Source organism: Schistocerca cancellata, chromosome 5, assembly GCF_023864275.1.
Source record: "Schistocerca cancellata isolate TAMUIC-IGC-003103 chromosome 5, iqSchCanc2.1, whole genome shotgun sequence".
Lineage (NCBI taxonomy): Eukaryota > Metazoa > Arthropoda > Insecta > Orthoptera > Acrididae > Schistocerca > Schistocerca cancellata.
In genome coordinates, this window is record NC_064630.1 from 91,470,330 (window position 1) to 91,483,069 (window position 12,740).

At 40.9% G+C, this 12,740-nt stretch overlaps 1 protein-coding gene across 1 annotated transcript in view; it reads left to right on the forward strand.

The window, feature by feature from the left end:
- The window catches only part of LOC126188379 (Down syndrome cell adhesion molecule-like protein Dscam2), a 797,799-nt gene that overhangs the window by 462,786 nt on the left and 322,273 nt on the right, over positions 1 to 12,740 (forward strand). Inside the window, exon 4 of the mRNA XM_049929978.1 lies at positions 6,292 to 6,409. Coding sequence (XP_049785935.1) covers positions 6,292 to 6,409 — 118 coding nt within the window. The remainder of the gene's footprint in view (positions 1 to 6,291; positions 6,410 to 12,740) is intronic.

A 12,740-nucleotide genomic window follows, 5' to 3' on the forward strand; every position in this document is an offset into this window, starting at 1 on the left:
TGTACCTAAGGTCCATCACCGTTCCCTTTGGATCCCTACGAATTCGGTGCTCTCCGATACACACGATCGAACAGCGGAGGAGTGGTACTCAAGCGTCAACTGTAGGTTACAATATCTCCGGATGTAATTAACATTTTACAATGCAACAAACGGCACTGATTACGTATTTGTTTATATGTCCAGATGTGCTAACAAAACTAACGGGGTTCAATTTAAAAAAACGTAGGTTTATGTTAAAAAACATACTTCCGTGCATTTTTTTATGGTTTGTATTAACCAATTACACTAGCCCCTCTCCTCACGTTCGGTCTGTGGAATCGATTCGTCAGTATTTGATGTGGTTTACGAAATATATCCAGCGGTAATGTTAGGTGACTCACCCTTGAATTTAAATAAAAAGAAATATATCAGTTTATATTTGGACATTTATTTTAACATTGATCATTATTCCGTTAAAATTTAAGCATATTAAACCTGAGTCATAACTAAACTGGTGCCTTATTTAGGATTGTGAAAATGTGTGTTTGTGATCTTACGAACACGTCAAATATGGAGCCAAGATTGGGAGACTGCATAAAACACTGCATTCATAAAATAACACACGAAGAAAGTTGAAACATATGCAAGAGGAAATTAACCACAACCAACCGATTCAGTTTTCACCCAAAGAAGTTACGTTCATCATGAAATTACCACACACTGGTATACTAAATTCATACTAACTCTCTGTGAAATCTTCCCGAAAAGAATAGCTGAGGGCTACTTTGATGATTACACCACATGCTTCATATGGTCAACTTGGTTTACACAAAGAGTGTAACTCCACAATAATTTTGATAATTAAAGTAAATTACATCGAAACGCAAATTAGAAAATAAAAACCTCGAACTGGTTACTACCGTCTTACTCTTAACCTGATGGGTCAAACAATTGTATAAGCATGTGGTACTGGTCTCACAAAGTACACCCCACGTGGGTTGAACATAAAGAAAAGTTGCTATATTGAAAAATATTGTCAAGACCAGACGTTATAATCTCACGCACATTCGCATTTAAGATTGATGATCTTAGTTAGAGTTACGGATCATCCACACGTCGTTCCACTTTACTGACAAAGTAGTGACTAAGCAACTACTGGAAGATATTCTGAACTTCACACTCGAATTACACTGCGTTTCAATTTAAGATAACAGAAGATATTTTAGATCTAAACCTGAAATATAAGTGACTAAATTTTCCGTTAGGCTGAACTTAAGAAATCCATTGTCCTACGGACTTAGCAGAGACGCGCTTAGCCGGAGATCTTACCATTTCAGACGCTCGCCGCAGGCAGACTGACCTGGGCCCCTACCGAGGTTGCTTCACAGATACAAACGGAAGTGACCAGAGAGACAGCTTCCTATACCAACGTGACAAGGGACGGACAGGACCATACTAAGATTAGAAACCTCTTTGCTTTTAGAAAGCGTAGCTACCTGTTCCGACGTTGGTCCTACTGTTCTCTAGCAGACAGCCTTGTCTGCTACCATCAAGCATGCAACTAGAAATACATTTGCTCATTCATCCTTTCACACAGAAGGGAAGGGAAATGACAGTTTCTTATTATATACACTATACAAAAAAAGCGCATGTAGGTTCCATATGACACTGTGTGACATGAATTACATATAAAATGTGTTTGAAAGTGTAGTAGTGTGACAGATCGTTCTTGTTTATGAGGAAAAGTAACGTGTAGCACTGCTCAGTCTCCTCCCAGATAGAGTCAGAAACACCACAGTAAATTTAGCAGAGGAATTTATCCCATAGATGACAACAGATTTAAGAAATTAACATGAAAGGAATCCAACAGAGACCTTTCAAGAGCACTTGCCCGCGAAACTGTGAGGGACGGGAAAAACCCACTGTGGCTCATCAACAAAGTTGAAAACTGCTTCCCCAAGAAAATAGTTAAATATACTCGTAAGAAACCTTGTAACAAACCATGGCTTACTAAGGGTATAAAAATATCTTGTAACCGGAAAAGGGAACTGTATCTGACAGCAAGAAAGAGTAGTGACCCAGAAACTATCAAACATTATAAAAACTACTGTGTTATATTAAGAAAAGTTATTAAAAAATCCAGAAGTATGTGTATCATGTCTGAAATCAGCAACTCTGATAATAAAATTAAAACAATTTGGAATATTATTAAAAGAGAAACAGGTCAACCAAGAGCACAGGAAGACAGTATTACCATCAAATTGAATGAAAACTTTACGAACAAAAAGTCAGAAGTTGAAAATATTTTTAATAATTATTTTCTAAATGTTGTGGATATAGTAGGATCCAGGTGTTCATTAGAAGATGCTAGGCTGTTAATGGAAGAGGCCATACCTATGCAATTTGATACAATTGAAATCTCACCCACTTCTCCCTCTGTAATTAGGAAAATAATAAACTTGCTTAAAAGCAAAAACTCACATGGAATTGATGGCATTTCCAGCAAAATACTAAAAGCTTGTTCTCAACAGATAAGTAAGATTCTCAGCCACCTGTGTAATAGCTCTCTGGAATAGGGCATTTTCCCTGATAGACTGAAATATGCTATTGTTATACCTTTGCATAAAAAGGGGGATAGATCTGATGTCAACAATTACCATCCAGTCTCCCTTCTAACAGCTTTATCCAAAATTTTTGAGAAAGTAATGTATTCAAGAGTAGCTTCACATATCTATAACAATGAAGTACTAAGAAAATGTCAATTTGGTTTCCAGAAAGGTTTTTCAACAGAAAATGCCATATATGCTTTCACCAATCAAATTTTGAATGATCTGAATAACCGAACACCACCCATTGGGATTTTTTGTGATCTCTCAAAGGCTTTTGATTGTGTAAATCATGAAATTCTGCTAGACAAGCTCAAGTATTGTGGCATGAGTGGGACAGTGCACAAATGGTTTAATTTGTACCTAACTGGAAGAGTGCAGAAAGTTGAAATAAGTAGTTCTCATAATATGCAAAGATCAGCACATTCCTCAAACTGGGGAACTATCAAGAATGGGGTTCCACAAGGGTCAGTCTTGGGTCCTTTGTTGTTCTTAATATATATTAATGACTTGCCATTCTATATTCATGAAGAGGCAAAGTTAGTTCTCTTTGCTGATGATACAAGTATAGTAATCACACCTGACAAACAAGAATTAACTAATGAAATTGTCAATACTGTCTTTCAGAAAATTACTAAGTGGTTCCTTGTAAATGGACCCTCACTAAATTTTGATAAGACACAGTACATACAGTTCCGTACAGTGAATGGTATGACGCCATTAATAAATATAGACCTTAATCAGAAGCATATAGCTAAGGTAGAATATTCCAAATTTTTAGGTGTGTCCATTAATGAGAGATTAAATTGGAAGAAACACATTGACGATCTGCTGAAACGTTCGAGTTCAGCTACTTATGCAATAAGGGTCATTGCAAATTTTGGTGATAAACATCTTAGTAAATTAGCTTACTACGCCTATTTTCACTCGTTGCTTTCATATGGCATCATATTTTGGGGTAATTCATCACTGAGGAATAAAGTATTTATTGCACAAAAGCGTGTAATCAGAATAATAGCTGGAGTCCACCCAAGATCATCCTGCAGACATTTATTTAAGGATCTAGGGATATTCACAGTAGCTTCTCAGTATATATACTCTCTTATGAAATTTGTTATTAACAACCAAACCCAATTCAAAAGTAATAGCAGTGTGCATAACTACAATACTAGGAGAAAGGATGAACTTCACTATTCAAGATTAAATCTAACTTTGGCCCAGAAAGGGGTGAATTATACTGGCACTAAAGTCTTTGGTCACTTACCAAATAGTATCAAAAGTCTGACAGATAACCAACAAGCATTTAAGAAGAAATTAAAAGAATTTCTGAATGACAACTCCTTTTACTCCATAGAAAAATTTTTAGATATAAATTAAAAAAAATATATTAAAAAAATAAAAAAACACAAGAAAATGAAAAAGTTGTTATATTAACTTAAGTATGTTGTTAAATTAACTTAATTATGTCATGTATTGGAAAATTTGACTCGTTCCACAACATTACGAAATATCGTATTCATGATCCATGGAACTAGTTTTAATCTAATCTAATCTAATCTTAGGAAACTACTGCGAAAGCAAAGAGAGCTTCACTCCAAGTTTAAACGCAGCCAAAACCTCTCAGACAAACAGAAGCTAAACGATGTCAAAGTTAGCGTAAGGAGGGCTATGCGTGAAGCGTTCAGTAAATTCGAAATTAAAATTCTATGTACCGACTTGACAGAAAATCCTAGGAAGTTTTGGTCTTACGTTAAATCAGTAAGTGGCTCGAAACAGCATATACAGACACTCCGGGATGATGATGGCATTGAAACAGAGGATGACACGCGTAAAGCTGAAATACTAAACACCTTTACAAAGCTATTTCACAGAGGAAGACTGCACTGCAGTTCCTTCTCTAAATCCTCGCACAAACGAAAAAATGGCTGACATCGAAATAAATGTCCAAGGAATAGAAAAGCAAATGGAATCACTCAACAGAGGAAAGTCCACTGGACCTGTCGGGATACCAATTCGATTGTGCACAGAGTACGCGAAAGAACTTGCCCCCCTTGTAACAGCCGTGTACCGCAAGTCTCTAGAGGAGCGGAAGGTTCCAAATGATTGCAAAAGAGCACAGGTAGTCCCAATCTTCAAGAAGGGTCGTCGAGCAGATGCGCAAAACTATAGACCTATATCCTTGACGTCGATCTGTTGTAGAATTTTAGAACAAGTTTTTTGCTCGAGTATCATGTCGTTTTTGGAAACCCAGAATCTACTCTGTAGGAATCAATATGGATTCCGGAAACAGCGATCGTGTGAGACCCAACTCGCTTTATTTGTTCATGAGACCCAGAAAATATTAGATACAGGCTCCCAGGTAGATGCTATTTTCCTTGACTTCCGGAAGGCGTTCGATACAGTTCCGCACTGTCGCCTGATAAACAAAGTAAGAGCCTACGGAATATCAGACCAGCTGTGTGGCTGGATTGAAGAGTTTTTAGCAAACAGAACACAGCATGTTGTTATCAATGGAGAGACGTCTACAGACGTTAAAGTAACCTCTGGCGTGCCACAGGGGAGTGTTATGAGACTATTGCTTTTCACAATATATATAAATGACCTAGTAGATAGTGTCGGAAGTTCCATGCGGCTTATCGCGGATGATACTGTAGTATACAGAGAAGTTGCAGCATTAGAAAATTGTAGCGAAATGCAAGAAGATCTGCAGCGGATAGGCACTTGGTGCAGGGAGTGGCAACTGACCCTTAACATAGACAAATGTAATGTACTGCGAATACATAGAAAGAAGGATCCTTTATTGTATGATTATACGATAGCGGAACAAACACTGGTAGCAGTTACTTCTGTAAAATATCTGGGAGTATGCGTGCGGAACGTTTTGAAGTGGAATGATCATGTAAAATTAATTGTTGGTCAGGCAGGTACCAGGTTGAGATTCATTGGGAGAGCCCTTAGAAAATGTAGTCCATCAACAAAGGAGGTGGCTTACAAAACACTCGTTCGACCTATACTTGAGTATTGCTCATCAGTGTGGGATCCGTACCAGATCGGGTTGACAGAGGACATAGAGAAGATCCAAAGAAGAGCGGCGCGTTTCGTCACAGTGTTATTTGGTAACCGTGATAGCGTTACGGAGATGTTTAGCAAACTCAAGTGGCAGACTCTGCAAGGGAGGCGGTCTGCATCGCGGTGTAGCTTGCTCGTCAGGATTCGAGAGGGTGCGTTTCTGGATGAGGTATCGAATATATTGCTTCCCCCTACTTATACCTCCCGAGGAGATCACGAATGTAAAATTTAGAGAGATTCGAGCGCGCACGGAGGCTTTCAGACAGTCGTTCTTCCCGCGAACCATACGCGACTGGAACAGAAAAGGGAGGTAATGACAGTGGCATGTAAAGTGCCCTCCGTCACTCACCGTTGAGTGGCTTATGGAGTATAAATGTAGGTGTAGATGTAGAAAGGCAAAGGTCCCGAGTTCGGGTCTTGGTCCAGTTTACAGTTTTAATCTGCCAGGAAGTTGCAGAATTGGAGATGTTATCATTCAATCATTCACATACCCGCCGATGCAGTGTGCATATACGAAGTTACATTGGAACCGACCACGCCTTCTGGGTGCTTCACTTTTGTATCAGGCAGCGCATATCACGTACTCAGACGCAGTGTAAGCCTCAGTGTTGACACAGAGCCACCTGTGGTGTTGCAGAGCACCGCGGCCTGGTGTCGCCGGCCATCGTGGAGCACACGAGCAGCGTGCAGGTGGCGCAGGACGAGGGCGCCGTGCTGCTGTGCGTGGCCCAGGCCTGCCCGTCGCCGGAGTACAGGTCAGTGGTCAGCGTGTGTAGCGCCGGCAGAGAATATCACCTGTTCCTGTTAATCTTGTAAGGTCAAACGCCTTGTAGTCTTGTGCGATTTTTTTATAATAAGTACCTGGATACTATTTGTACGAAAAGCCAGAAAGCGGTGGAGTGAGGACTGCTCATCGTCTTCAGTTTTGGCAACCTGAATGGCGACCTGTCGTCTGAATTAAAATGTTCTCTCTATGAATAAGGCAGAGGGAAACCACGACGATAAAAAAAGTCTACTATCGTTTAACTGATCAGTACATTCTGACAAAACATAACACGCAAAGGAAATACACTACTGGCCATTAAAATGCTACACCACGACGATGACATGCTACAGACGCGAAATTTAACCGACAGGAAGAAGATGCTGTCATATTCAAATGATTAGCTTTTCAGAGCATTCACACAAGGTTGGCGCCGGTGATGACACCTACAACGTGCTGACGAAAGTTTCCAACCGATTTCTCATACACAAACAGCAGTTGACCGGCGTTGTCTGGTGAAACGTTGCTGTGATTCCTCGTGTAAGGAGGAGAAATGTGTGCCATCACGTTTCCGACTTTGATAAAGGTCGGATTGTAGCCTATCGCGATTGCGGTTTATCGTATCGCGACACTGCTGCTTGCGTTAGTCGAGATCCAATGGCTGTTAGCAGAATATGCAATCAGTGGGTTCAGGAGGGTAATACGGAACGCCGTGCTGGATCCCAAAGACCTCGTATCACTAGCAGTCGAGACGACAGGCATCTTATCCGCATGGCTATAACGGATCGTGCAGCCACGTCTCGATCCCTGAGTCAACAGATGGGAACGTTTGCAAAACAACTATCTGCACGAACAGTTCGACGACGTTTGCAGCAGCATGGACTATCAGCTCAGAGACCATGGATACGGATATCCTTGACGCTGCATCACAGACAGGAGCGCCTGCGATGGTGTACTCAACGACGAACCTGGGTGCACGAATGGCAAAACGTCATTTTTTCGGATGAATCCAGGTTCTGTTTATAGCATCATGATGGTCGCATCCGTGTTTGGCGACATCGCGGTGAACGCACATTGGAAGCGTGTATTCGTCATCGCCGTATTGGCTTATCACCCAGCGTGATGGTATGGGGTGCCATTGGTTACACGTCGCGGTCACCTCTTGTACGCATTGACGGCAATTTGAACAGTGGACGTTACATTTCAGATGTGTTACGACCCGTGGCTCTACCCTTCATTCGATCCCTGCGAAACACTACATTTCAGCAGCATAATGCACGACCGCATGTTGCATATCCTGTATGGGCCTTTCTGGATACAGAACATGTTCGACCGCTACCCTGGCCAGCACATTCTCCAGATCTCTCACTGGCTCGTCACAATACGCCAGTCACTACTCTTGTTGAACTGTGGTATCGTGTTGAAGCTGCACGGGCAGCTGTACCTGTACTTGCCATCCAAGCTCTGTTTGACTCAATGCCCAGGCGTATCAAGGCCGTTATTACGGCCAGAGGTGGTTGTTCTGGGATTTCTCAGGATCTAGGCATGCAAATTGCGTGAAAATGTTATCACGTGTCAGTTCTAGTATAATATTTTTGTCCAATGAATACCCGTTATCATCTGCATTTCTTCTTGGTGTAGCAATTTTAATGGCCAGTAGTGTAGTTTGGAAAATCTTCAAAGCTTGTACTACCATATTCAGCACTTGGCACAGTCCAGAAACGATTTCTAATCTTCTTTTCCTAATTATGTAAAGTTGCTTCCTCTCCTCAAAACTGGAGAATAATCTCCGATGCCTGGCACATTGTTTTCTACAATACAGCTGACGGCACACGAAACAGAAAATCAAAAACGAAACACTCAGTTTCCAGTTATATCATGAAACCAAGTAAGATCACTTTTACACATATTCACAACTTACACGAGTTATATCATTCGATCGAAAAAATCATGCCAGTCATCATTAACATTGTCCGAGTCTCAAGCTGAGACGGGTAGACAGACTCACGACAAATTCCGTATTAGAACGTAACACATCTCCGCATGACTGACAGTGATCGACACACTTCCTCAGTGAAGACGCCCATGTAACTTGTCATTCACATTCGGAATACTGGCATTGGGACGGAGCTGACGTCCCAGCCGATCCTACATGTGTTCTGTCAAGGACGGAACGGGGAAAGTGCTGGCACGTCACCACCACACAGGCAATTCATAAGCACATGTGCTGCTGGAAAATGGAACCACGAAATTGCCGCACGATATGTAACACAAAGGCACACAGAATGTCCGTGACGAACCGTTGTGCCCTCAGAGTTCTATGAATGACTACCACCGATGACCAGGAGCCGTAATCAATGGCTAGTTATGAGGACGGCGAAGGAAATAATCGTTCCGAAGTTGCTTCCAGGGTCGGCAGCGCTGCGCATCCAACACCCTTTCATTATTACAAAATTACTTATGTAGTTGGTAGTTGAAGACCTACAACTACCCCAATGTTTCTGTAGGTGAATCTGTACTCTTCTCAGCCAGACGACTTTTGAACCTTAACCTTCAGAATTTTCACGACGGAACCAAGGTTAGGTAGTAGCCTCTGGACTGCCTCTTTATTATTTCTGTACCTTTGTCGAATTCCAATATCATAGTGTAAGTTGGTACAGTTCCATTATTACTCATTTAATCTTTTTGTCTTATATACTAAGATAACTTCTTAACTCACTTTTATAGCTTCAGGCACGAAATTGGTTTTTACTTTTTAAAAGCAACAGAGTTAGCTTCGTGAAAACCTCTACAGAATGTTTTGTAACCACCTGATACTAGTTTTAAAATTGTAACGTTAAAAGTTTACTATGATGCAATTTTCAAATTTCGAAGAAACTGGATTTTTAAATAAAGTACTTACCGTTTCATGCTCCCATTAAACATATCGATAATTGGTTTCTACCACGCAAGTGAACAGTGGGTGGCCAATCCACTATGCTCACACTGACCACCATGAGGCACCACGCTAATACCGTGTAACATCGACTCTACCCTTATTAATGCGTTCAATTCGAGTCCGCAAGTTTCTTCATGTCAGCCACATCCAGTTGAAGTCTCATTTATCATGAGATCCCATGGGCTCCTAACTTCACTCATTTTCGTCGCCACGTGTCACCTGCTGTTCGAAATACACCGCAGTATTTTCTGTGAGATTAAGATTGCGCCATTTTGAAGGACAGTGGAGGTGCGATAGGATACCTGCGTGTTCCTCAAATCAGAAACGTATGTCTTGCAGACCTGTAAATACAGTTATTGTCATCTTCGAAGACTGTGGCGTTTACAACATACTGTAATTGTACAATATGTATGTATTAGGGTTTTAAAATGCTGTCTCCTTTCGTGCTTGCCTGTGCGGATTCCCTAACCTGAGAAAACCAGCAAACTGAGATCTACTTTGTACTGCTCAATCAACTATACCACCATCTCCGTGCCCTAACGCGTAACGTAACAGGTAGATATGTGCCTCAGCGATACAGGTAGCCGTACCGTAGGTGCACCCACAACGGAGGAGTGTCTGTTGGGATGTCAGTCATTTGAAGAGGGGCACCATGTTATCCAGTAGCTGTAGGGGCAACAGTCTGGATGTTCGACTGATCTGGCGTTGTAACATCAACGGATGAAAGCAAGGCGAAAAAATAGCCGTAACTTTTTCTTAGCAGATGCACCTCTACTGTATGATGATGACATCCTCTTGAGTAAAATATTCCGGAGGTAAAATGGTCTCCTATTCGGATCTCCGGGTGGGTACTACTCAGGAGGATGTCGTCATCAGGAAAAACAAGACAGGCGTTCTAAGGGTCTGAACGTGGAAGAAAATAGAAATGCGTATAAGTTACTAAGAATAGCACTATGAACAAATTACAGTACCCAAGAGAGATATGGCAATTTGCTCCTCAAATGATGAAGAGATTGAAGAAATTTATTATGATAAAAAAGAAATTATTCAAGTAGTTAAGAAAACGGAAAATTTTATTGTGATGGGGGATTGGAATTCGATAGTAGGAAAAGGAAGAGAAGGAAAAATATAGGTCAGTACGGGCTGGGGAAAAGAGTGTAGGAGGAGCTCCCTAGTAGAATTTTACACAAAGCATAATTTAATCATCCCTAACACTTGGTTTATGAATCATGAAAGAAGATTATATACGTGGAAGAGACCTGCAGACACGGAAAGTTTTCAGACTAATTATGTAATGACAAGACAGAGGTTTGGGAACCATATTTTAAACTGTAAGACATTTCCAGGAGCATATTTTGACTCTGGCCACAGTTTATTCGTTATGAGCAGTAGATTAAAACTGAATAAATTGAAAAAACTGATAGGAAATCAAGGATACGTCAACCGGCACAATTTGAAACAACGAGAGTTTATTCAAAGTTTCAGAGGAAACATTAGCAACGACTGTCTATAACAGGAGAAATGACTGCAACAGAAAACGAATGGGTGGCTTTAAGAGATGAAACAGTGACGATAGGAGAGGTACAAAGGCGAGGCCCATTACAAATCCTTGGATATCACAGGAGAGTCCGAATTTTGTTCATGAAAGGAGAAAATACAAAAATGCAGCCAATGAAGCAGTCGAAAGGGAAACATAGATACCGCCTACAGGAAAATTAAAGAAGCCTTTGGAGGAAAGAGAAGCACTTGCATTAATATCAAGATCTCTGGCGGGAAACCAAACAAAGCAACGAAAGGAAAGCTGTAAGGTGGAAGGAGTATACAGAGATTCTATACGAGGTAAATAAACTTGAAAGGAATATTATATCAACAGAAGAAAGCGTAGATGAAGATGAGACGGAAGATATGATACCGCGAGAAGAATATATCAGAGCACTGATAGACGAAGTCGAAACAAGGCACCGGGGGTAGACGACATTCAGCCAAAATTGCTGATAGCCTTGGTGGAGCCATCCATGGCAAAACTCTCCCATCTGTGTATGACATAGGTGAAATACTCACAGGCTTTAAGAAGAACGTCATAATTGCAATTCCAAAGTAAACAGGTATGACAGGTGTATCTGTTACCGAACTATCACTTAATAAAACATGGTTGCAAAATGGAAAAACTGGCAGAAGCCGGCCTCAGGGAGGATCATTTTGGCTTCCGGAGAAATGTAGGAACACGCAAGGAAGTACTCACCTATGACTTCTCTTAGAAGTTAGCATTTGTACGCATTGACAAAGCTTTTGACAGTGTTGACTGGAATACTGTCTTTGAAATTGTGAAGCTAACAGAAATACAGGGAGCGAAAGGTTATTTACGACTTGTACAGGGACCAGACAGCAGTTATAAGAGTCGAGGAGCATGAGAGGGAAGCAGTGGTTGAGAAGGGAATGAGACAGGGATATAATCCCTGATGTTATTCAATCTGCACATTGAGAAAGCGATAAACCAAACAAGAATTTGGAGTAGGAATTAAAGTCCAGGGGAAGAAATAAAAGCTTTGACTTTTGCTGATGACATAATGTACATCATCTACATCTACGTGATTATTCTGCTATTCACAATAAAGTGCCTGGCAGAGGGTTCAACGAACCACCTGTATCTCTACCGTTCCACTCTCGAACAGCACGCGGGAAAAACGAGCTCTTAAATTTTTCTGTGCGAGCCCTTATTTCTCTTATTTTATCGTGATGTTAATCCCTCCCTATGTATGCGGGTGCCAACAGAATGTTTTCGCAATCGGAGGAGAAAACTGGTGATCGAAATTCCATGAGAAGACCACGTCGCAAAGAAATACGCCTTTGTTTTAATGATTGCCACTCCAATTCACGTATCATGTCTGTGACAATAACTCCCCTATTTCGCGATAATACAAAACGAGCTGCCCTTCTTTGTACTTTTTCGATGTCATCAGTCAGTCCCTCATGATGCGGATCCCACACCGCACAGCAATACTCCAAAATAGGATGGACAAGAGTAGTGTAAGCAGTCTCTTTAGTAGACCTGTTGCACCTTCTAAGTGTTCTGCCAGTGAATCGCAGTCTTTGGTTTGCTCTACCCACAATATTATCTATGTGATCGTCCCAATTTAGGTTATTTGTAATTCTAATCCCTAAGTATTTAGTTGAATTACAGCCTTCAGATTTGTGTGACTTATCCCGTAATCGAAATTTAACTGATTTCTTTTAGTACTCATGTGAATAACTTCATCATTTTCCTTATTCAGGGTCAATTGCCACTTTTCGCACCATACAGATATCTTATTTAAATCATTTTGCAAGTCGTCAAACAGAAAAGAACTCGGAAGAGCAGTTGAACGAATGGTCAGCGTCTTGACTT